This window comes from Pelodiscus sinensis, chromosome 4, assembly GCF_049634645.1.
Source record: "Pelodiscus sinensis isolate JC-2024 chromosome 4, ASM4963464v1, whole genome shotgun sequence".
Classification (NCBI taxonomy): Eukaryota; Metazoa; Chordata; order Testudines; family Trionychidae; genus Pelodiscus; species Pelodiscus sinensis.
This window is the reverse complement of record NC_134714.1, coordinates 73142565-73164939: the sequence shown is the minus strand read 5'-3', so window position 1 is coordinate 73164939 and position 22375 is coordinate 73142565. Positions and strand designations below refer to the sequence as shown.

The 22375-nt window shown below is 43.0% G+C and overlaps 1 protein-coding gene across 18 annotated transcripts in view; it reads left to right on the top strand.

The window, feature by feature from the left end:
- Nucleotides 1–22375, top strand: part of GPHN (gephyrin) — a 535888-nt gene that overhangs the window by 271635 nt on the left and 241878 nt on the right. For 17 of the 18 annotated variants that reach the window (XM_075927415.1, XM_075927413.1, XM_075927409.1 and 14 more), the window contains 2 exons: nt 7894–7988; nt 17117–17183. In XM_075927415.1, coding sequence (XP_075783530.1) covers nt 7894–7988; nt 17117–17183 — 162 coding nt within the window. The remainder of the gene's footprint in view (nt 1–7893; nt 7989–17116; nt 17184–22375) is intronic. The other variant, XM_075927426.1, reaches the window with a different exon arrangement.

The following is a 22375-nucleotide window of genomic DNA, read 5'->3' as shown; positions in this document are numbered from 1 at the left end:
ACCATGCCTCAACCCCCTATTTCCAGCACCTATGTAGAATAGGCTGTCCATAGACTTCATTCAGCTTCCAGAACCAAAAAGAGAATCCAGGAATCTTGAATCTCACCAGCTCAGAGCTTTATCCTAAATAGCAATGTAACCCAATACCAAGTGGGTGTTACTGACTCTCTACATGGACTTAGACATATAGCAGATAGTAGCTTATTTCCACTAAATTACAGCTGTTGTGCAAGTGGATGAGTTATGTGCTGTTTTAAAGCTTCTGGGTTTAAACCCTGCTGCTGACAAGCCATGTAGAGAACCTAGTATGTGATCATGCAAAGGAATAGTATAATTCGAATTCACAGTGAGCTGAACTGAAACTAAGAGACTCTTAATACTGCTACATGACTGTCTCCTAGCTCTAGCTGTGGGATGGACAATAATTTTTGAAGGGGGAGACACTTCATGAATTCCAGAAGTAGTTGTGGACCTCCCTGGAAGGGGCAGGGCCTCTGGCAGAAGGGGTGGGGACTTTGTGTGCTCCCCCAGCCATACACCCTGATTGGCCTTGGGGGCGGGAGAGTGCGTGAAATCTTTGGCCCCTGCCCTACCAGAGGTGTGCAGTGCCTAAAGAGATCTGCCAGCCGTTCAAAACATCTGGCAGTTCACTCTAGGTGCTGTGCGCCCTTGCAGCAGGAGGAGACTTTGCACACTACCCTGCCCCCGGGGCAGGGGAGCGAGTGAAGTCTTTGCCCTCCTGCCCTCACCCTGCCAGATGCCCACGGTGCCTAAAGAGAACCACCAGCTAAGTACAGAGGCCTGTTTCTAATACTGGCTAAGCTGACCATATATAAGTATAGAGAGGAATCTTTGGCCTTTTGATTAAATGAGTTTGCAGTCAATGCTTGCCACAGAAGCTCCCATGAGTTCTTCTACAGCTCAGGGAATCTGCTCTCCCGTTTACATGGAAGACAAGAAAGGAAGGAAGCAGTGGAGAGCCCTGTGAAGTGATTTGGTAGTAAGCCATCTAAGCAACCACAGCTACATCAAAGATTCCTAAAAACAGATCAGTTGGACAGTATATTACCCTGTTCAAACAAAAGGAACCTCAAGTTTGACAGAAACATTTGTTTGCTATTAAGCTTTTTTACTTATAAAAAAGAAGTTTAGAAAAAACTATCTTTTCCAAGGAACCCATTAATGAAATAAACCAGTTTTCTGAAATAAACATTACTGGCCACTCCTCGTGCCTGGGGTAGAAGAAACTACCATTTTATCTGTGTCTATTCCTTCCTCCCCTATCAGTGTCCTAATTCTCTCCCAGTTCCACCCACTCCATTCACGTTTTCCATCCTTTTCCCTTTACAGTATCTTAGTCCTTATGTTTCCTGTCTGCTATTCTCTAGTCCTATGCATCTCTTCAGACTTCCTGTTTCTTACAGTCCGATCCCTCTTCATCTGCAACCCCCATATTCCACTGCAATAACTAAGCTTCCCTCCCTGCACTCCGTATTACTCTGACAATCCTTCTCCCCTCTGAATCCTACATATTAGTATGCAAGCACCCCCTTTTCTGTGTCCTGCCTACATCCTGCATTTGCCTGTCTTCCCACTATTTCTCCTGTGGACCTAGCATTGTCATATTTCAGGGGAAAAAATTAAGGAGACTTGCATCCTGTTATGAACATTTTATGCAAATTTACTAACTTTTGTTTTTGACAGCGATTTTCAAAACTTTAAAAAGAAGTAAAGATGTAATGCTACTGAAGGCCTCAGTTTGCTAGCTCTGTGAATGAAGTCCCTATGCTATTCTGCATTCCTTTTTATTCCCTCATCCTGCCACTGTCCTCCCCAGGGAAATGCCACTGTTGTTATTACATGAAAGCCGGGAATGAACAAACTCAACTCCTCAAATGTTTTCAGTCAGTGGCAGGTACTGCAGTTAGACCTGTCTGCAAGTGAAGCTATCCAGAGCCTCCTGTCTCAAACACTCAAGGTTTGCCCCCTATATATTCCTTAATTCAAGCTCATCGCAGGCCTTCTGCCAGCTTTATGCTGGCCTATCAGGGTCTAAATCCCTGTGAGGCTTCTGTCACTCAAAATTGGAACTTTAACATTCCTGGTTAACAGCCTCATGGGATGTGACAGTCACTACAATTTTGGAACTGTTTTGTAAAATTTAAGATAGGTCACAATCCTCCCTAAAGCCCACATTACATTGTTTCCTTTCAATTTTTCTTCAAGTGATGATTCCCATATGGATCCCAACCATAGATGTGTACTGGAGCTGGAACTGTTTGTAGTAATGCCCATTGATCCACATGTATGTCGTGCATCATATTGTGTCCAAGGCTATGCAAATCAACGCTGCTCCAGTTCCTTCTTACTGCTGCATGGTTAGAGACAGAACCCCTGTTTCTCAGAGTTCTTAGCTTGCTAAGAGAACTCACCTGTTCCTATTTATTGTATATAGTTTACTTGTGTTTTAGTTGTGTGTATAGTTGGCTTTCCTGCATTCTTAGTGAGACTCCTCCCGAGGACTTCTTCCCCTAATAGTGAGATCCACCTCTCGTTCCTGAACTCCAGGACAATATGCCCTGACAAGCCAGCTTCAAAACCTGTGAGCTTTTCTGTGAGCGTATGTCTACACTGCATTCCTCTTTCTAGATAGGAATGCAAATGCAGCCAAGTGAAATTGCAAATGAAGTGCAGATTTGAATTTCCCATCTTCATTTGCATAATCGCGGCCGGCCGCTTTTTCAAACTACCCTATTTCGAGATTAAAAAACCCCATTTAGAAGTAGTTATTTCAAGAAAAAACCCTTCTATTGAAATAACCCTTAAATCTCATTGCTGCCTGCAATTATCTAAATGAAGCTCGGGAAATTCAAATCCGCGCTTCATTTACAATTTCGCTCGGCTGCATTTGCATTCCTCTCTCGAAAGAGGAATGCAGTGTAGACATACCCTGAGTGACAAGCACCATTATTGTCTCTACATTGTCCGCATTGTCTCCTGCTGGTCCATCTGCCACATGTTCCTGCCTTGGTTGGACTTGTGATGCTGGAGAACTTCACCTCTGTAAATGTCTGATGGAGGAGGTTATGTGCCCACCTGCACAATCAGAACTGAGACCAGCAGATCTGCTGAAGCTGCACCTGTCTCCTCAGGTGAGCACCTCACCCGCTCCTCCGTCTTCCAGTGAGTGTCCGTGGCACTGTGGCAACTCCAGAAGCCCCCCTGTGAACATAAGAAGCATGCTCACTTCCATGGATAGAGAACTAAAGAAACAGCCTTGGCTGAGGCTCAGCTCCAATGAAAGTAATAAGAGACATTAGCGTTCTGAATTTCATGCCTGCAGTCATGAGAATATATTATACTAAAATTTCAAAAAAGTAAATATTGAAAGACACAATAAAACTATGGTAGTTGGTTGGCAATTCTGACATTGTAAAAAATACTCAGGTTCATCTACGTTAGTAGCTTAGAGCCCGTGCCACTGCATTTTTTCTGGATGTTGCTGTACTACGGATACACTTACACTAGAAAAATTAGTATCTTTGTGTTCTTCCTCCTGCGGATTATTCCAAAAGTAGTGCTCTTCAGTCCTGTCAGGTTAAAATGAGAAAATGTAAATTGTGATGTAAAATAGAAGATGGGCTTCATTAGAACTAATATTTGGTTACTGATCTTTTCAGGGCATCATAATGAAAATTATGTAAAGCAATTTATCAAGCGGACTTCTACTGCCTCACTGCGCCTCCAAGAGTAGTGGTGCAATATCAAGATGCAGAGTCATATTATTTTGTTAATTATTTGTATGCAGGAGAGTAACTGTATCTGCCTGACAGCTCCTGTGGTGGACACAGATGCAAATATTATATTGACATTCCTCCTGTCCTAGTCCACAGAAGAGGGTTTAGGAAAGGTGGATAAAAGCTCTGTAATAAAAATAACCAGTTGAAAATAACAGCATATTGTTTGCAGACTATTTTGTGTTCATCTGTGACAATCGCAGATCATTATTTGAGTCATGTATAACTACTTGACTTGCACATATCTCAGTCTTGGAAAATTGCAGTTCTTGCTCACTGATTTGTACAGTGCATTATTTAAAGACATCCCAAGGGTGGAGTCTCAAGTGGCTGAAACAGCAGATGGCACTGCAAGGAATGTTAGTTAGTAGCAGCCATTTTCATTAAATCCATTTAGCTATATTGTGAGAACAGGCAGTGTTCTTCTGTTAGCAGAAATATGCCTGTAATCAAGGCTGCTGACAGAATTGTCAGGTGCCTGGACAATATATAGGGAGGGCAACTCTAGGTTGCTGAAGGAAGGGGCTGTGGGGTCTAGCCTCCCCCAGCCAGCCCTTCAGTGCTGCTTGGCCTGCATCAACCTGGGCTCCAGTAGCAATTTAAAGGGTCCCTGGCTCTGGCCACTGCCAGCCTTTTGCACCCTGCCTATAATAGTAGATTGTGGTATTTTTAGTGGCTTGTACAAGGGGTCAGATTGTTTATCTGGACTTTTTCCCTTTCTGATTTTGCCATTGTGTAGAGACACTGCATATTTAATATTCAATTTGCCTGCTAGCAGTAACTTTTGTCAAAATAATTTTTCTTATGACATTAAAGAATGTGCTTGAATTTCACTGAAGGACTTCCTGGACTTCAAGGTCATTGTTTGCGATGCTCTTTTGTATCTTGCACAGTCTTTGAAGTCTCTTTAGAACACTAACTAATGATATCTTCCAAGTGTCACTCTGCTGAAGGGCAAAGAAAAGGAATCTCAATATATAAATTTTCTTTATAACTAATTTTCAAGCTTAGAAAATATTTATTATCTGAAGTTAAAAGGCACGTGTACACATAATTAAATATGAGCATATGTGGTTTTTATATACTCTTGTACACACGTCAGTAGAGTGCCTACTTTCTTCATTTTACCACGCTGTACTTTCAGTAACTTGTAACATCAATACCTGTAATGTATATTTCTTCTATATTGTAAAACACACCAAATCTTTCAGATTTTCAGTGTTTGATTGATACTTGATTTGATTTAAAATTATATTTTTTTGGTAGAACATCTTGTTCAGCATAGAGATCTGAGCTTTGTTTCGGTTTTCAGCTTCTGTCTTCTCATTTCCTTTTTGCAGCAATGAAGACACGAAGCTTCATTTTTCTGCCTTTTCTGTTTCTGAAGGAAAGATGGCAGACATTGTACAACATTCACTATATGCATGAGCTGAAGGGAAATGTACTGTATTCAGATTTTTTGATTTAGCATAAGCCTAAGCGTCTAGTTTCCAGGAGTGGACATACAAGTTTGTGTTTTGATGAAAGATTGGAGTATTTTCTTTGTGGTTATATCTTATGTTTGTTGGTATAATATTTATCTCTAGAAGATGTTGCTAGTGTCAATGCCTATTTAGAAAGCTTAAGAAATATATAGTAGGTGCATTAATTTTTTATTGATGTGCCCTGTAATGTATTCTCTTATGGGATTTAGAGAGATTTGATTCCTGGATCTGCCGCTGGTTCACTTTGTGACTTTAGGCAAGTCACTTAACTTGTCTGTGTTCATTTTTCCTATATGTAAAATGGGGGATATGCTTATCTCTGTGGGTAATATGAGACAGGAATAATTAATGTTTTCAAAGTGCTTTGAGATCTTTTGTTGAGATGTACAAAATGCTAATATCAGTAATGTTCTCTCCATTTCCTGTTTTCTTTTTAGAACTGGTGAACTCTGTATATAAAATCTAGTTCCTGTAATTGTAAGAATTTGAATCTGTATTTTTTGACTTGCAGAAGAGATTGTAGTTGCAGTAGTTATTTCACAACCCTTTTACACAGCTGCTCAAGGGTTAGACACAATGCAGTAGAACTTGTGTTTCCCTATGTTTCATCTGGAACCGTGAAAACTAAAATAACTTTTTTAAATGAAATGCTCATAAAATCATATGATTCCAAGAGCAGGGCTTAAAAATTAATACCAAATACCACAATGGTTGGCACACTGAGACTTAGAAGTAGCAGACCCCAAAGAACATACTGAATTAAACATGCTGAATATATGTAATAGATTAGTTCCATACAATCCTTTACATATTATTTTTTTCTTAACTCTTTCAATGTGTCGAACTGCAAAATATTATGCAAAGAATATTTAGCATATTGACAATGACCGTATAAACAAGGAGTTTCTTGCTTCTTTGTTTCTTCTACTGATCACTTCACAAAGAAGTTTGATTGAATTTTTTAAAAAGTGTTTGATCATTTTATGAAAGTTGGTAACATTCATAGTTATTTATGGTTTAAGAAAAGGGCAGTCTTTTATCATGATTCAGCACATAAACTGGTCTCTGCAAGGTTCAGGAGGTTTTTATCCCCCACATCTAACATTTTCAGTATTGATCAAGTGCAGTGGTCCCCAACCTTTTGTGGCTGCTGGGCGTCCGGGGGCGGGGCCACTCACGCGCCGTGCTTCTAGGGGTGGGATCACGCACGCGCCATACACCCAGGAGTGGGGGCCACCTACGTGCCCTGAGCCCAGGGCCGGCACCATGCATGTGCTGCACGCCGGGGGTAGGGGCCACCCACGCGCCCTGAGCCCGGGCCGGCACCACACATGTGACGCGTGCCTGGGGGAGGGGCAGCCCACATTCCCTGGGCTGGCACCAAGCATGTACCGTGTGCCCGGGGCAGAGGCCGCCCACGTGCCCTGCGCCAGCACTGCGCACGTGTTGCGCGCCGGGGGTAGGGGCCGCCCACATGCCCTGAGCCCGGGGCTGGCAGAACGCATGTGCCGTGCGCCTGGGGCAGGAGCCGCCCCTGCGCCCGGGGCCAGCATCACGCATGTGCCGCGCGCTGGGGGGGGCAGCCCAGATGTTTCGGTGAGCGCACATAAATGCCCCGATTGGTGCCATGGCGCCCGCAGGCACCGCGTTGGGGTCCACTGATCAAGTGCATTATAAAGAATGGGAGAAAGGAGTTTAATTTTCCTTAGAAGTGTTGGGTATTGGCCAGTACTAGATGTTAGCGATAGAATTGATACATCTAATTCTGTTTGACAAATCCTGTGTTATGAAGTGGCAGCAGAATAGTATGCACATCCCTTAAATAACTTCATACCCATGGGAAAAACTGTGAAAATTTTATAACTGTACCACTGGCCTCCTAATGCATATATGGGCTTTCTGTAAACAAAGGCCAGTGGCTTGTTTGGAACCACCACTTTGCTGATGTAATAGATAGAGAAGGCTGCAGCTCTTTGTCATTCCCTGGCCATTAACATTTTCATTTTCACTATTTTTCCTGTTTGTCTACTGCATGGGCTTCATTTAGCAGGTTCTTTCCCTTGCTGCTGCTCAGATTGCTTTATATTTTCCCCTCCTATTCCCCTAAGAGGAAAAAAAGGCAACAGGAAAATTCACATGATGAAAATGATGGGGCATTTACAATTCTTCTTCTTGCTTAGTTGCCAAATGCTGTTTAATTCCTGATGGAGGAAATTCTCGTTATTCATGCAGTGACACTTTGTAGTCCCTGCAGACAGAAAAGTCCCAGAGCACAAGGCTTTCAGTATTTTCTTAACAATTTGTTACACTAAACCTAACAGTGATTTTATATTTTCCATGTTATGTTTGTTTTCTTTACACATGCAAGAAAATATTTTTAGGGGCTGAGTTTCAGAATCCTGTCATGGGCATCTTCTATGTTGCAAGAGGGGAAGACCTCAGGAAAGCTGAATGTCTGCTATGAGTTTGCAACATTCACAGCTGAAACTTTCATGCTGATCACATTTTTAAAAAGGGGGAATGTTCTTATACAAACTTTAGCTAGTTTCACATTTCCTTTCCATTTCTTTTTGTTGTTTTCACTCAGTCTGCTGTTTAATCTTTGATTACAGGCCACTAAAGAAGTAATAGAACGAGAGGCCCCAGGGATGGCCCTGGCAATGCTGATGGGATCACTTAATGTTACTCCTCTGGGCATGCTCTCTAGGTAAGAATGTTACCAACAAAATACAGAGTGAACTATTTCCCTAGAAATATTCAAGGTGGTGGAATGACTGCAGAGAAACGAACTGATGCTTGACACATTTCTTAAGAATGGGGGTCTCAATCCCAGATAGGTGGCCAAATTCACAATTCCAGATAGGTAGTTGCTTTCTGCCTCTTTAAATTTCCCCGCAGTTTCTACTAGATAATCTATCCTCCAGTACATCCTGTCCCAAATTGTGTTAAACAGCAGCTTGATTCCAACCCAATGCAGTTACAATTCACTAATGAGCACTTCCTTTAGTATGATAAATGTAAGGGTAATATTTTGATGATACAATCTGTTCCAGCATAATAAGCAAAGGGCGTCTGTATGAAAATATAGAAAGTTAAAAGTGGCACAGTCACATGTGCTTAGTTTTTACTACTGAACTTAGTTTTAACTGTTGAATTTTGGAATTTACTATCTGATGCTTGATTTTCTTGTCCCCATTGGTGTTTTCCTTCAAACAACTACTTCTCCCCCAATCCTATGTTTCTTTTTAGGGTAGATATGCAAACATGGGTTTTCCCATTGTTCTCTTGTGGTCCTCAGCATCGTGATAGATCTTTTTCTATAATGACAGAGCTTTCGTAGAATCAATAAACTTTTGTTAATTAATATGTGATTGCGTTTATATGTCTGAAACACCAAAGCAAAAATATTTTAAGATAACTCAGAAAGAATGACTACTATGGTTTTTATTTTATTTAATTCTCAATTACATTGATGGATAAAACAAGTATTGTAACTGTGAATAATAAAGTGATTTTAAAATCTGAGGATAATTCTTACTCAGATGCCTGAAATTGTGAGGGCCCAAGTGATCTGACAGTTCGCATTTAAACCTTTATCCCATTGTGGCTGTCTGAAAAGCATTATTAGATTCTGTCCAGTGTACCCAATATTTTCATTTCTTTATCTGATATGCTCTTCTATACTGTTGTGTATATTTGTAGAATGTAGGCAGAAAGAATTTGCTGCTTTTCTGTAGCACATACAGAATGCAGTGGACGAAGGGGATAATTTAGCTCCTTTGTCAGATCTGACCACTAACGTGAGATTGCAGTGGAGATCACTTTGCACAGCTGATTAGGCTTTGATGTGTCATCTGGACAACGTGGCTAAAACTAAGGATATAATGCTCAATGTTCATTACAGAGAATGCATCATACTGTCCTATCTTCTGTGTACATAGAATGGAAAAGGAGACAATGTCCCTTAACATCATCCATCCCTCGGTGTCTCAAAGATATTGTACTTCATTGTGTAAAAGAGTTTACCAGTTCTCTTTTCTCTTGCCAATTCCAGCTTCTCCCCCTCAATTCAAGCACTAAATACAGAAATTGACAGACAAATAGGAAACTGGCTGGGACATTAATCTTTCAAGTATTTCAAATTATGTCGAAAAATAGATGTATTATAAAGGCCTTTGAAATTAGACCTTTTCTGAAACATTAATAGAACGTTCATACAGCTGGTACACTTCTATACTTTCCCTTCCTCTAACTTTGGTTTGGTTGGTGATACTGGTTACAGGCACTGATGCCACCAACCTGCCAAAAGGCACACCAACCTTTGATGGCAGCAAATGACTTCTCTTAGTCCTTCTAGTTCCCAGCTACATGATGAACTCCAGGCCATGTATACTATCAAGTCTCAGGAAATCCTAAGTGCTACAGACAATTGTATTAGTGATTCAGTAGGTAATTTTCTTGTGTGTTAATGCTACACAAAAGCTCCAGCATTATTCTATGAAACACTGTGTTGTTAAGATGCCATCTTTTGAACAAGACATGAAGTCAAGAGGCTCATTATTTTTGTAAATAATTACATGGCACTTTTCTATAACTGATTAACTTCATGTTCTGGCTAATTCAAAATAATTCTGTTTCATTCCAACTGGCTGTAGTATTATTCTTTATGTTCTTTTATAAGCTATTGTGTTATGGTTAAGTGGCTTCTGTAGTCCACCTAGATTTGACTGCATTTACATAACATACAAAATTATTTCTGTTTAGAACACTTTGAATTGCCATATAAATGTAAGGTATGATTATTATGTTGTAGTTGTCTCATGGAAAAGATTAGTAGAATTAATTCTTTTTTTTCCATATCCATACATGAGGACCATAGTAAGCTGCCAAGTAGAAGATCCATGCGTAACTTGCTGTTTCTGTGTAAAAGTCTACCACTGAAGCTTCTCATTTTATAGGCCTACCTTCAGTTGTTTAATTGCATATTTAAATAAACTATTAGCAGCTCTTGATGTTCTATTTCAAGTCTTGCAGTTTTGTTTTTCACTAATCTCTTTTTCCTGAAATCATAAACTATATGAGAATCTTAGCTTTTATTTTTAAAAGTAAAAATTTGAAACTGTGCACTGAATTTTACAAGCCCCTGGACTAATGTCAATATAGGAATTATATTCTTTGTTTAAAATTACTAAGGATACATGGGATTGTTAAGACTGTTAATTTTAAAAATCAAGGTTATTTTCTATAATGTGATGTATTCTCTCTTTGGCTCTGCTTGGATTGTGAAACTATTTAATTTTACTTTGGATCTAGTCAGTTTCACTCTCTGATTCTCATGCCCTACCATTATTGGGTTTGGTTCTCCAGCACACTATAAGGAATGTTGAAATCCAAAAATATTTTTCATAAAATGTTTTATGCTGAGATCATATTACTTGTAGTCATATTAGATTTTGCAGAGTTTCCCCCCTGAAATTCATCTACAGTTTTCTGTTAATATTGCTTTACAGAAAAAACCCACACCCTGTTCTTTTAACATAAAGGTGCCCAATTTCAGATGCCTTGTGTCAGTTCTAGGGTTAGTCCCCTCCGTGGTTTGCTGAAGGGCATCCCTGTGGGTATCAGGCCTCCAGTCATCACCTCAGTGGCTCAGAACCCTCATCTCTCTCCTTCCAAATCAAGGATTTAGTCTTGAAGCCCCTTGCCATTCAGTGTGCTCTTCCCATTGTTTTAGTCTAGAATCTTCCATTCTGCTATCTCCAAGGGTCTATGGCCATTTTTACTTCAACTCTTCCAACAGGAATTTTCTGTCTTAGTAACAGTATTGTATACCTCCCTCTGATCTTGGAAGGTTGGCACAGAGCAACATAGACATAATTCTAGCTTGGGCTTAGGGCGCTAGAAAGAGCTCCTTTTCCAGCAAGAAGTTCTCAAACCATTGTCAGCTCTGATCAAAGCCTTCTCTCAGAATTGCTTAGGTATCAAAGATAGAGTGTGAGCTCTGGATTCATGTTCCCTGGTACCATCAACTCTGTTACTGTCCACAAAACCACTGAGATTGACATCTGCTGTTTTGCGCTGGGACTCAGCCTCCACCTCTGTACTGCCACACATTGAGGCTCAGTCACCAGTGTCAGTATCAATGGTGCCATAAGCATGTGTTGTGTTGCGGCTATAGATCTCCTGTGCTTGTCAGTAATTTAGCTGGGGAAAAGATATACTTAACGTCTAGATTATAGTTGAGAATAGCCAATCACTAAGCATTATTGGCTAGATACATACACTGTTCCCAGTCCCCACTACTCTTGACTTCTCATCCTACTCCCAGTCTCTTTGCTCAAGCAATCACAATTCTCCCCACCATGATTTTTTTGTTTCTGTTTTTTTTGTTCTCATTCTCCACCAGCTAGTCCCTGACCTCCATGGCTCTCATCTGGTTTGTCTCTCCCTTCCCTACAGCTTCTAATCCATCCCTGGGACTGTTTTTTTTTTTTCTTCACCTATCCCTTTCCTCTATCACTAGAAGATTCTAATCCAAGTATCAGGGCATCTCCTCTTGAGTGTGTCTCTCTTTTGGGGGATAGGGTGTGGGGGACAATTTGCTATTTTCTCATGCAACTGAAGGTAGCAAGTATCCTACTGCTACAGTTCAAATGTGCTTCATTAGGGGATATTACTTACAAATTACCCCCAAACAACCAAGAATCCATACAAATTTGGTGTGCTTCGAAGTTGCCAACTATCACAATATTTTTGTGGTCCTGCAATTTTGGAGCACTTTTAATCATTTTTCACGCTCTCACTAGAAGTTTTGAGCAGCTCAGGACTTCAGGCTGAGCAGATGTCCAGTTTTGGCTTCACTAACTAGAAGCGACACTTGGCAGCCTAAACTTTAAGCTAAAGGATGCTGTTCCAGTTCTCACCAATACAGTCCACTACAGTTCTTGGTGCCTGCTTCTTTAGTCGGCTTTAGAACTTGAAAGGTTGGCATTGTTGATCATCTGACTTTTAATGTTGAAATTATTTAAATAATAATTAAAGAATCATGAAATTGAGGTTGTAGAAACATGTATGCGCACTAAAGGAATGAGACTACAACAATTTAAATTTCCTACATGATATGGAGTTTTGATATACATTGTATCCCTCTCGGGCCTTGCCAGGTTGTGATGTATAGCTTATTGTTTGGAAGCCCTCTAAAACCTACTGCTGTTGTAGACCCTTCCTAAGATACCAGGAACTCTTCCTTAACAGTGAAGACAGATATCACGGGGGAAGTAAATATAAGAAAATTCTATTGTAAAAGCCCAGTTTTAACCAAACAGTAGCAGCTACATTTTTTTGTCTCTTTCTTTCTCTCTTTCCAATATTATATATGAAAACAAAAAGTTCTGGCTCAACATATGGCATGAATTTTAAATAGTTGCATAAACTAGCAGTAATGCTTTTGAACTAGCAAATTTTTCACGTGCAAACTAATCAAATTACAGGCAAGGACATGTTGTCCCTTGCAAAGCAGTGTAAATTGTAACTTTTTCATTTGCACCAGTTCAAACCCTGCCTCTCCTGCACTGTGTCTCATGGGTCTCTTTATCCTGGAGGGTCTTCAGTGGTGTCTCCTTCCCCTCCCATTCCAGGCTGAAAGGGGCATATTCAAATATGCTTCTTCCCTTTCTGCTCCTTCCTAGGGTTGGGGTAGCAGGAAGGAACAGGGGAGCTCTCCTGTCCCAATTGCTTGTAGGAGGGAATGGAGAGAGGAGGGAACAAAGCCTCCTTGAGCTATATGGCTCTTTAGCTCTCTTGTCCCCTCTCCCTTGCTGTGAAAATGGCTTTGGGCTGCTCAGGGGGAGGAAAGGGAAGGAAGGAGAAGAAATCCAGGGGATGAGGAGCAGTTGTTCTGATTTGGTGTTTTGCCTCAGAGGTGAGCAGGTGGCACAGACAATCAGAGTACTCGTATTCTATAGTTCATTGGTTCTCAACCAATTTATCACTATAGGCTATTTATGCAGTTCTCTATGTATTGTGAGCTGCATCCACATAATATATATATACAACCTTTATGACCCTGAGGTCATATGGACCACAAATGTGATTGGGCAGCAGGTTGAGAATCACTGCTCAAGGAGATCTGGATTTTCTCGCTTACTTTAAGACTGGCTTCACTCCAGTCTTAAGTGGAGCACTTGGGCTGTTGCTTAGGAGAGATTCTAGTGCTGCCCAGCTGATTAACAGAGCGCCCACAGTTAAGTTGTGGTTTCTACTGTTGTTGTTCCAGTCCCATCCATGTTACGCATGAAAAAATGCAGGAGTTGGCAATGCTGTAATTTTAAATGCACAATGTAATCTTCATTTTTCATGCAGTGCCATTTCCTGTGACAGACCAGGGAGGAAAAAGGGACAAGGGAGGAAACATAATCATCTCTAGTTATTGAACATGCAGTTCACATTGTCAAGTGCACAATTTGGCATTTTCATCTTTGCAAGGTATCTAGTAACTCAGTTCCCTTGCAAGAAATTTCTAAACTGAGCAATCATTGTACTTGAAATATGCTAATTCAAGAGGTATTACAGAGATGGTAAGAAACAACACATTTGAACTTCACATTTGAAGGCAAGACTTGTGTTCTCTGTGGCTCAAGTTATCAGTGATATGAAAGGGTCATTTTTAGACTTTGAAAAGCCTCTGTGACCTTTAATGCTGAATATTTTGACATCTGTCACTAGGAAATTTGTAATCCTGCCAGAAAAATGCAGTACAATCTCTAAGTACCATTAAGACTGTGAATTATTTATGTAGGAAGAAAGCCGGGGAAATTCCCTCCCTTACAAAATTCCTTCCCTTACAAACCAGATATGGTCCTAGAATCTAAAAGTTCAGTAATTTCCCAGCAAGAAACACATTTTTCCCTTCCTCTTTTTCTGTGGTTTGCCTTTTCATTTACTTGTAATTTGACGCCTTACTTACATCTGTGTGTACTAACTCCCACAACACACAGAATTTTTTCTTAAAATGTGTTCAGTTCTCTGTATCAGATTGGGAGGTACTCTTCTCACTCCATGGCAGCATCTAACAATTGTATTCTTAAAAATATATTTTACTAAAAAGAGCAGGCAAACTCCTCCTTTTGGCCCTGATTCAAGAAAATATCCATATTCAGAACAACACATAAGAGCTATCCTGATTCAGAATTACAGTAGTGATTATATAAGGACAAGGCCTCTGAAGGGGGCGGCTAAACTGCCCCAGCGCCCAGTGATACAAGAAGGCCCAGAGCTCCTGGCCACCGTTGCTGCTACTGCAGCAGCCAGAGCCTCAGGCCATTTAAATTGCTGCTGGAGCACCACACAGTGCTCTACGGGTGGCACTGAGGGCTGCCTAGCCCAAGACCCACTCCTTCTGCCCTGGAGACAAGCCTGTAGGCAGAGTGTGCTCAGAGAAGAAGCCAGCAGGTGGGGTGCATGCTCCTGCCTCCCCACCACTACCAGAGAGAAGCTCGTGGCCATCCCTCTACCCCTGTCCTGAGCTCCTCACTCCCTCCTTTGAGCTCCCCCTTCTTCCAACCCCCCTGCCCTGACTTCTTCACACACCCCTGCTTTGCGCCCATCCTCATCCCCCATCTCTGACTCCCACACCCTCCAAACCCTCAGCTTCCTGCCCTGAGCTTCCCACATTCCCAAGGACCTGCCCTGACTCCTGCCTCCCCTCACCACCACCACCACCAGCCCCCTGCCTTACAGGACCTGGGCAACACTGGGTAAGTCTTCCAGTCAGTCAGTAAAATTCACCTACTATTTTTTTTACGAGTTGGCTTTTGCTATTTTCATGTTCTTTTGTCTTTGTTTTCTGCAGTCTTTCTTGCAAAATAATTTTGCTCTACTATGGCACACTCTGATACGGCAACATCCATAGTCCAGCATGATTTTAGTTAACTGAATGTTCACTTATCATGGCTGTGGCTAAGTTTCCTATGATCCCATTAAAGTTTATTTACAGCCACCAGTCCTGGTTCTCAGTGTTCTGTGCTGTTTTTTGTCCCTAAGTATCTTCCTGGAGCCCAGTAAGCAGTAGAAGTGTTCGCAATGCTGCTAGACAATATTGACCTCCCATGGTTCTGCAAATTCTGATTCAGCACTGATTGAGTCCCAAGGATGTTGATCTAGAGAGGTTCAACCTGTAGTTTGGATTTCTGTAGAAAGTGAATTTTAGGTTCACACCATTGAACACCCACTTAGATTTACTTTTTGAAAGCATTTATACCAAAATTCAATTTTTCAGTTAGAAAAGAGAAACAATACTATATGGCTTATATGACCAATCACAAGCCTGCTGTGTACCTGAAAAAATAATATTTTGCACATCAAGAAATATTATAAATGTAATTTGTAAACAATATAATCTAAAATTAGAGAATACTAGGAGGTTTACCTGACATTGCTTGGGTCCTTAACCCAAATAAGTTTTGTTTCTCTTCATTTAAATCATTGTTGTGTGGTGGGGCTGAGGATGAAGGGTGGAGTATTCAGGCTTCCTAGGGGTGAGGACAATCCCAGCCCTCTCTCATCGCAGCAGCTTGGGCCAGGTGAGAATCGCCTGTCCGTGGCTGCTGCAGTTGCAGATGCAAGTCAGAAGGTCTGCATAGTGCACTATAAATGCATTAGCACAATTGTGAGACTCAGATCCAGCAATTATAAACCCAGATTTTAAAATGCAGTGTGAATTCTTAAGCATGGGCTTGAAAATACCAAATCCACAGTGCTGGTACCACAGACCCAGGATTAGAATGCTGTGTAAGATATACCCAATGTGGCCTAGGAATATAAACATAGTATATATGAGATGTATCATATTTTGTATTGTATAGTAGAGATGTTGTCTGAGTAACTGGATTGAGAGCTGTATCTGGGCTGATTCCAATGTCCTGAAACCAACTCCTGCTTTGTCTTTTTGTAAATCACTTAAAAACTCTTCTCTTTTTTCCCCATCTGTAAAATGGAGATATAGTATAGCCTATTGTGCTAGAAGGAATAAATGGTTAAAGTAGTGAAGCTCTTTGAAAATGTGAAGTCATCTACATAACTGCTTGGCAATAGCATTATTATTCATTTTTTGATCTTGCATGCTGATGAGATAAACTCTCATCTCAAATTCTCTGCTACAAATTATCACTTCATCTTGGCCTTTTCACTGCAGTATGCACCTCTGGGGAGTGCAAGGCAGACTCATGGGAAGAATAAGAGTTGAAAATTGCCCTTTAGGTTTGAAATATGATACCATTCTATCCAGGTTGCTGTATTACCTGGCATCCTGATTACATTTTTGAATATGAGAATTATTACTTCCTTTTGTTATTTTCTTATGCTGTAATAAAAATACAGTAGGACAAGTGGAAGTTGGAGTGACCTATTTTTATATTTAGCTCCTAGTAAAAATAATTTTCTGGCACTATTACTCAGGTTGTACACAAACCAAAGAGGTTGAGCAAATACCAAGTGGGCCAGATCCTTATTTGATGTAGACAAACAGTAAAGTTAATTGTACTATGCAGATTTATGCCAGATAGGGCTATAGCCCAATCAGTGTCTTTATATTACAGTGATTAAATGTGGAAATTTGATTGGCTACCTTACCTAATGCTGCATCTGGTAATGTTTCTTATGAGCACTTCTCGCCCCCTGACCTAATTCAACCCTTCCATCAGAATGTGACAACCAGGCATTTTGAGAGCGTGCAAACTGACAAGCAGTGGTGACTAGTTATAAGTTCCCTTTCCTGCTGGGGTTTTCCCATTAAAGACACACTTGTATATATTTACCTCTGTTTCTCTTTCTTTTCAGACCTGTATGTGGAATCAGAGGAAAAACTCTCATAATTAACCTGCCAGGCAGCAAGAAAGGGTCACAGGTAAGAAATGTTCATGTTGAGTCTAATTTTAGAGCTTGCTGGCATCCTATAAAAAACACTTCATATTACTTGACATGACAGAAAAATTAGCTACACAACCAATTTTTTAAAAATCCATGGAGATATGTGTCAGAATAGCCAAAAAGCAGGATCAAGCACGTTGTTGTCTGCAACTACAAGAGACTTCATTCTGATTCTCAAGGAGAAATAAGAGCTCCAGCTCAGTCTTATGTATGAAAAATTCCTTTGTTTCTTACTACCAGTTTTGGTCAGGATGGGGGAGAGGCAGGGGAGGGAAGAAGGCAGGGGGTAGAGGGCAACGATTTTAAGCAATTATGAAGATATATATATTCAAAAAAAATCATTTCCTTTCATTACTGAATTTCAGAGTTATTACAGTTGATAGGATTCTAAAACTCAGTTACTTTTTACCCTTCATATACTTTTTTTTTATTTCACTAAGTATGGACAGTGAAATTAGTTTGGTCAGTTTTCTATTTTAAGTTGTTTTCATTTCCTGATTCTAATACACTATCTTAATTATGTTACATATTATAGTTTCTATCACAGCAGTGAAAGATTCATATAAAAATAAGAATTTTACCCCATATTTACTACTGTTTAAACAGAAAATTTAAAAAATCAGTATTAATAAACTTGAAAAAGTTTTTAAATTGTATGGGTGTACACATGCCACCAGCACGATTATTGGAAGACTTTTCCCTAGTGGTGCCCATTAGGTCAACTGTAGCGCCCCCTGTGGTGTGCCTCACAGTGTTGCATATATATCCCTGCCGGCCTCACCCCTGATTCCGTTCCTTCTTTACACGAGTGACAGATGTTGGAGCTTCTGACTTCTTGTCTTTTTTGTGTAGATTTGCTGTCAATTAGTTAGATAGCTAGTGTTTCTGCATGTGAGATGGAGCATGTAGTAGTCCCAAGGATTAAACAACGTGTTAAGTGCAGGAAGCATATGACTACAGGTGGCCTGCATGCTGAATGTTTGCAATGTTTTGGAGAAGAATATCTTCAAGATTGGTGTAACATCTTCAGGAGTTTCAAGCCCCATACTATACAAGAGAGGTCAGAGACGTAAATTGCTGCTACTGAAGTCAGCACTTGACCCAATGACACAGCTTCCACTCCCTCGGTGCATAACATGCTGGCCTTGGTACAGGATACTTCAGCACCGAGTCAAGAGGTGTGCCAGGTCTATTGGTACCAATTCACTGTGCATTAGATGATCTCATTGAAATGGCACCATTCCCATTCACTGGTGCCTAAGAAGAAGACAACCAACCAAGAATGCTCTCTCTCCAGGAGGCCAACTTAGGACTTGGAGGCTGTCTGCATGGCCAAGTCAGGCATGTTGGCCCCAGCACTGTTCACTCCGGCACCAAGGACAGGGGCCCTCAAGTCCGGTGTCAGTTGATTCTCCAGAGCCTGTGGTGGTGGTGAAGGAAGACCCGGACTTGCCCTCTACACCTGACATCTTTGAGTTCTGTGCGGTACCTCATTGAGTTTATGGCGCCGACCTTGATGACAGTTGAGCAGCCCTACCATCTGCTAGTGACCCTTCTGTCAATTTTGTCCTATATGTCCTGCAGTTCTCAGTACAAACACCACTTTTGGAACCGTTCTCGGCACTAAGACTCTTTGCCGGTGCCAGCCCAGACTTGGCAGCCTCAGTGGCAGGTGCCCATTCAGTGGCCCTTCCGGATTCTCTGGGCATACCACCAGAGCCAAGGACAGGTCCTATCTTCCAGGGCTGTCCTGGTGGCACCGTCAGTCTGAGCAGCACTGTTGGTGGCAGCTTTGATGCCACCCCCCTCCTCTGGAGCCAGAGGCACAGTCTGGGCCAGCCCAGACTTGGCAGCCTCAGTGGCAGGTGCCCATTGAGAACTCCAATGGTGTTCTCACCTGCACCAAACCAGCAGGACTTGCTATAGGGGGGAGAAGTGGTGGAGGACCATCTGCCTCAGATGAGGTGGTGGTGGGCATGTCCCTGTCCCCACCTTCAATGGACTCTTGTGCCCACCAGCACTTTTGTCAGTGGGTGACCCAAAACCTTAGCTTCCAGGCAGAGGAGGTAGTGGAAGAGGCGGACCCCATTTTGTATGTCCTGTTGCCTGTGGATTCAGCAAAGGTCGCCCTTCCTGTTATTAGGACCATCCAGACAACCATCAAGGTCTTGTGGCAGATATCCGCATCCATTGCTCCCGTGGCCAAGGGGATGGAGAAGGTGATACTTTTGTGCAGCAATGGGGCTATGGTGCCTCTTCCCCACCCCTAGCCAGGATCTCTGGTGGTGGATGCTATGAACCACAGCGGCAGCTGAGACCCACCCCCAGAAACAAGGAGGCTAAAGTACTAGACCTGTTTGGGTGTAAGGTGTATTCCACTGGGGACATCCAGCTCAGGGTATTATACCAACAGGCGCTTCTTAGCTGATATAACTTCAATTACTGGAATGCTCTTTCAAAATTCCAGGAGGTCCTGCCCTTGTAGGCAAGACAGGAATTTACAGCAGAGGTACAGGAGGGACGCACAGTGTCTAAGATGGCAGTGCAGGGGGCCCTGGATTCAGTGGACTCGTCAGCCTGTACTCTGGTTATGGGGATTGCCATGAGGCATAATTCACAGTTGGAGGTGCCTGGCCTCCTACCTGAGTCCTTTGGTGGCTCAGGCATATTTGTGGAGAAAATGAACTCGCATCTCCACAGTTTGAAGGACTCCAGGGTCACCCTTAAATCCTTGAGGATCCATATGCCTGCCCCACAACACAGACACTTTAGGTTGCAGCAGCCTAACCAGTTTTTCCCTAGTCCTCCCAAGCAAGACCAAGGATGCCATAGGGATCGGCACAATAACAGGAGGGGACCTCCTCAGTCCTCTTCCAATCAATGCCAGGGCAGTTCTAAAACAAAAGGAAAAACTAACAAGATGGTTTAATAGGTGATGAGTTTTCGTGGGCAGGACCCACTTCCTCAGATCATATTCTGGAAGAGAATTGGCTTGACCATATATACCAAAGGAATACTAGGGCACTTCTAATCCCCGGGGCCTAAGTCCCAATTTTGAGGGTATGCTTGAGGACAGAGTACCAGAACCAGTTCCAGATCCTGTCCCGCCCTTTGGGAACCGTTTGTCCCACTTCTACCATGCATGGTTGCAGATCGCCTCAGACAGGTGCGTCCTGAGCACAGTAGAAGTGGGATACTCTCTACTTCCATTCCCTCTCTTCCTTCCAACCCCCTTCCTTTCCATCTTCAGAGACCCTTCTCATGGGCACTTGTGACTGGGTACCCCCATCCCTGGGTCCTCCTGCGGACAACCCCGAGAGCTGGGGGAAGGGAGTGGAAACCGGCTCGCTCCCCCGGCGATGTGGCGCATGCACCCAGGTCTGCGCGCCGCGTTTAAAAGGCAGCCAGACCAGCTGGTCAGGGGCAGAAGAGGCTGGGAGCGCGGGGCCAGCGCAGGCGTCCCGGCAAGCGGCCGCAGACGCTGGAGGCAGGTGGAAGCCTGCGGAGATCTTGGGCGGTGGCGGAACCAGCTGGGAGTACGGGGCAGGTCCGGGTGTCCCAGCAAGCAGCTGCGGGTACCAGGCAGCGGAGAGAGTGGCCGCGGGCGCTGAGTGAGCGGAGGCTGGCTGGAGGCACCGCGGCAGGGCGGCCAGAGGCGCTGAATCGGCGGAGGCGGCCAGGGAGGGCACCGAAGGACAAAGGACTGAGACACCAGGGGAAGACTGGTCCGGACCCCAGGACGCACACTGGGCTCGAAGACGAGACGGCCGAAGACATCACCCTCTTGAGCAACATTCCTGACAGACCCGGAGGGGCCATGAGTAACCCCACGACAGGCACCTAGACCTCCCCTTCCCAGACTTCGGGTGACTCTCTCACAACCGTGGGGAAATTTGCGGCTTGCTGGGCGGTAGGTTGGTCTCTCCCAAATGCATTGGCGTAGACCAATACCTAACCCCCTTTAGGGTACAAGCCCAGAGCAAAACTAGGGAGCGGGGCCAAAACTAGGGAGCGGGGACCCGACACGAGCTTGGGCGGAGAGGGGGGGGAACCGTGACAGCACTCCTGTCACTAGGTGTGATAGAGGAGGTTCCTCAGTAGTTCAGAGGCAGAGGATTATATTCCTGGTACTTCCTTATTCCTAAGGCCAAAGGGGTCTGTGCCCTATCCTGGACCTCAGGAACTTAACGCATCTTCAGAAGAAAACTTTGGTTCCATATGGTCTCCCTGGCCTCCATTAGCCTTTCCCTGGATCCAGGGGACTAGTACGATGCCCTCGATCTCAAGGACATCCACTTTCACATTGCCATTCTCCTGGAACACAAACAGTTCCTGCATTTACTCATGGCGGGCAGGCATTACCAGTTCTTGGTGTTGCTATTTGGTCTAGCCACAGCACCTCGAGTCTATACAAAGTGCATCCTGTTTTTAGACCACGGTGAACCTCATCTCAGAACTGCAGAGGTACCCACTCACGATGGAGCAGAACTGAATGAGGTTCCTGGGCATATGACTTGTGCATGTACTTTCTTAGATATGCCCATCTCCCTCTGTGCCCACATCAGGTATGGCTGGCATCATTCTGATTGCACCAGCATGGCCAAGGCAGCATTGGTTCACCATGCGCCTGTCCCTTCCAGTGTCCAGGCCCATAATGCTACACCTGGTGCAAGATCTGCTGATCCAGGAGTTCAGCAGGCTATGCCACCCAAACTTAGAGTCCCTCCACCTCACAACGTGGATGCTTCATTTCTGAACTGCCTTTGAGCTCCAGTGTTTGGAGATGGTCAGGGAGTTTCTAATGGGTAGTTGCGAGCCTTCCACCAGGGCGACATATCTAGCTAAATGAAAGAGGTTCTCTCTGTGGTGCCTTATTGGGGGATCCACTCCCCTCCTCCCCTCAGCAGGCATCAGTTCCTCTGCTCCTTGAGCAGACACTTACCTTCCTTCCTTTCCCCCCCCCCCTGCATCCCCCTCCTGTTCTGCAATGTGATTTGTCCTTTTCATATTTGTTCATTTTTTTAATTGTATCCTTTGGTATATATGGTTGTGACTACTTTCTTCCACTATTTGATCTGAGGAAGTGGGTCTGGCCCACGAAAGCTCATCATCTAATAAACCATCTTGTTAGTCTTTAAAGTGCTACATTGTCCTGCATTTTGCTTCTTC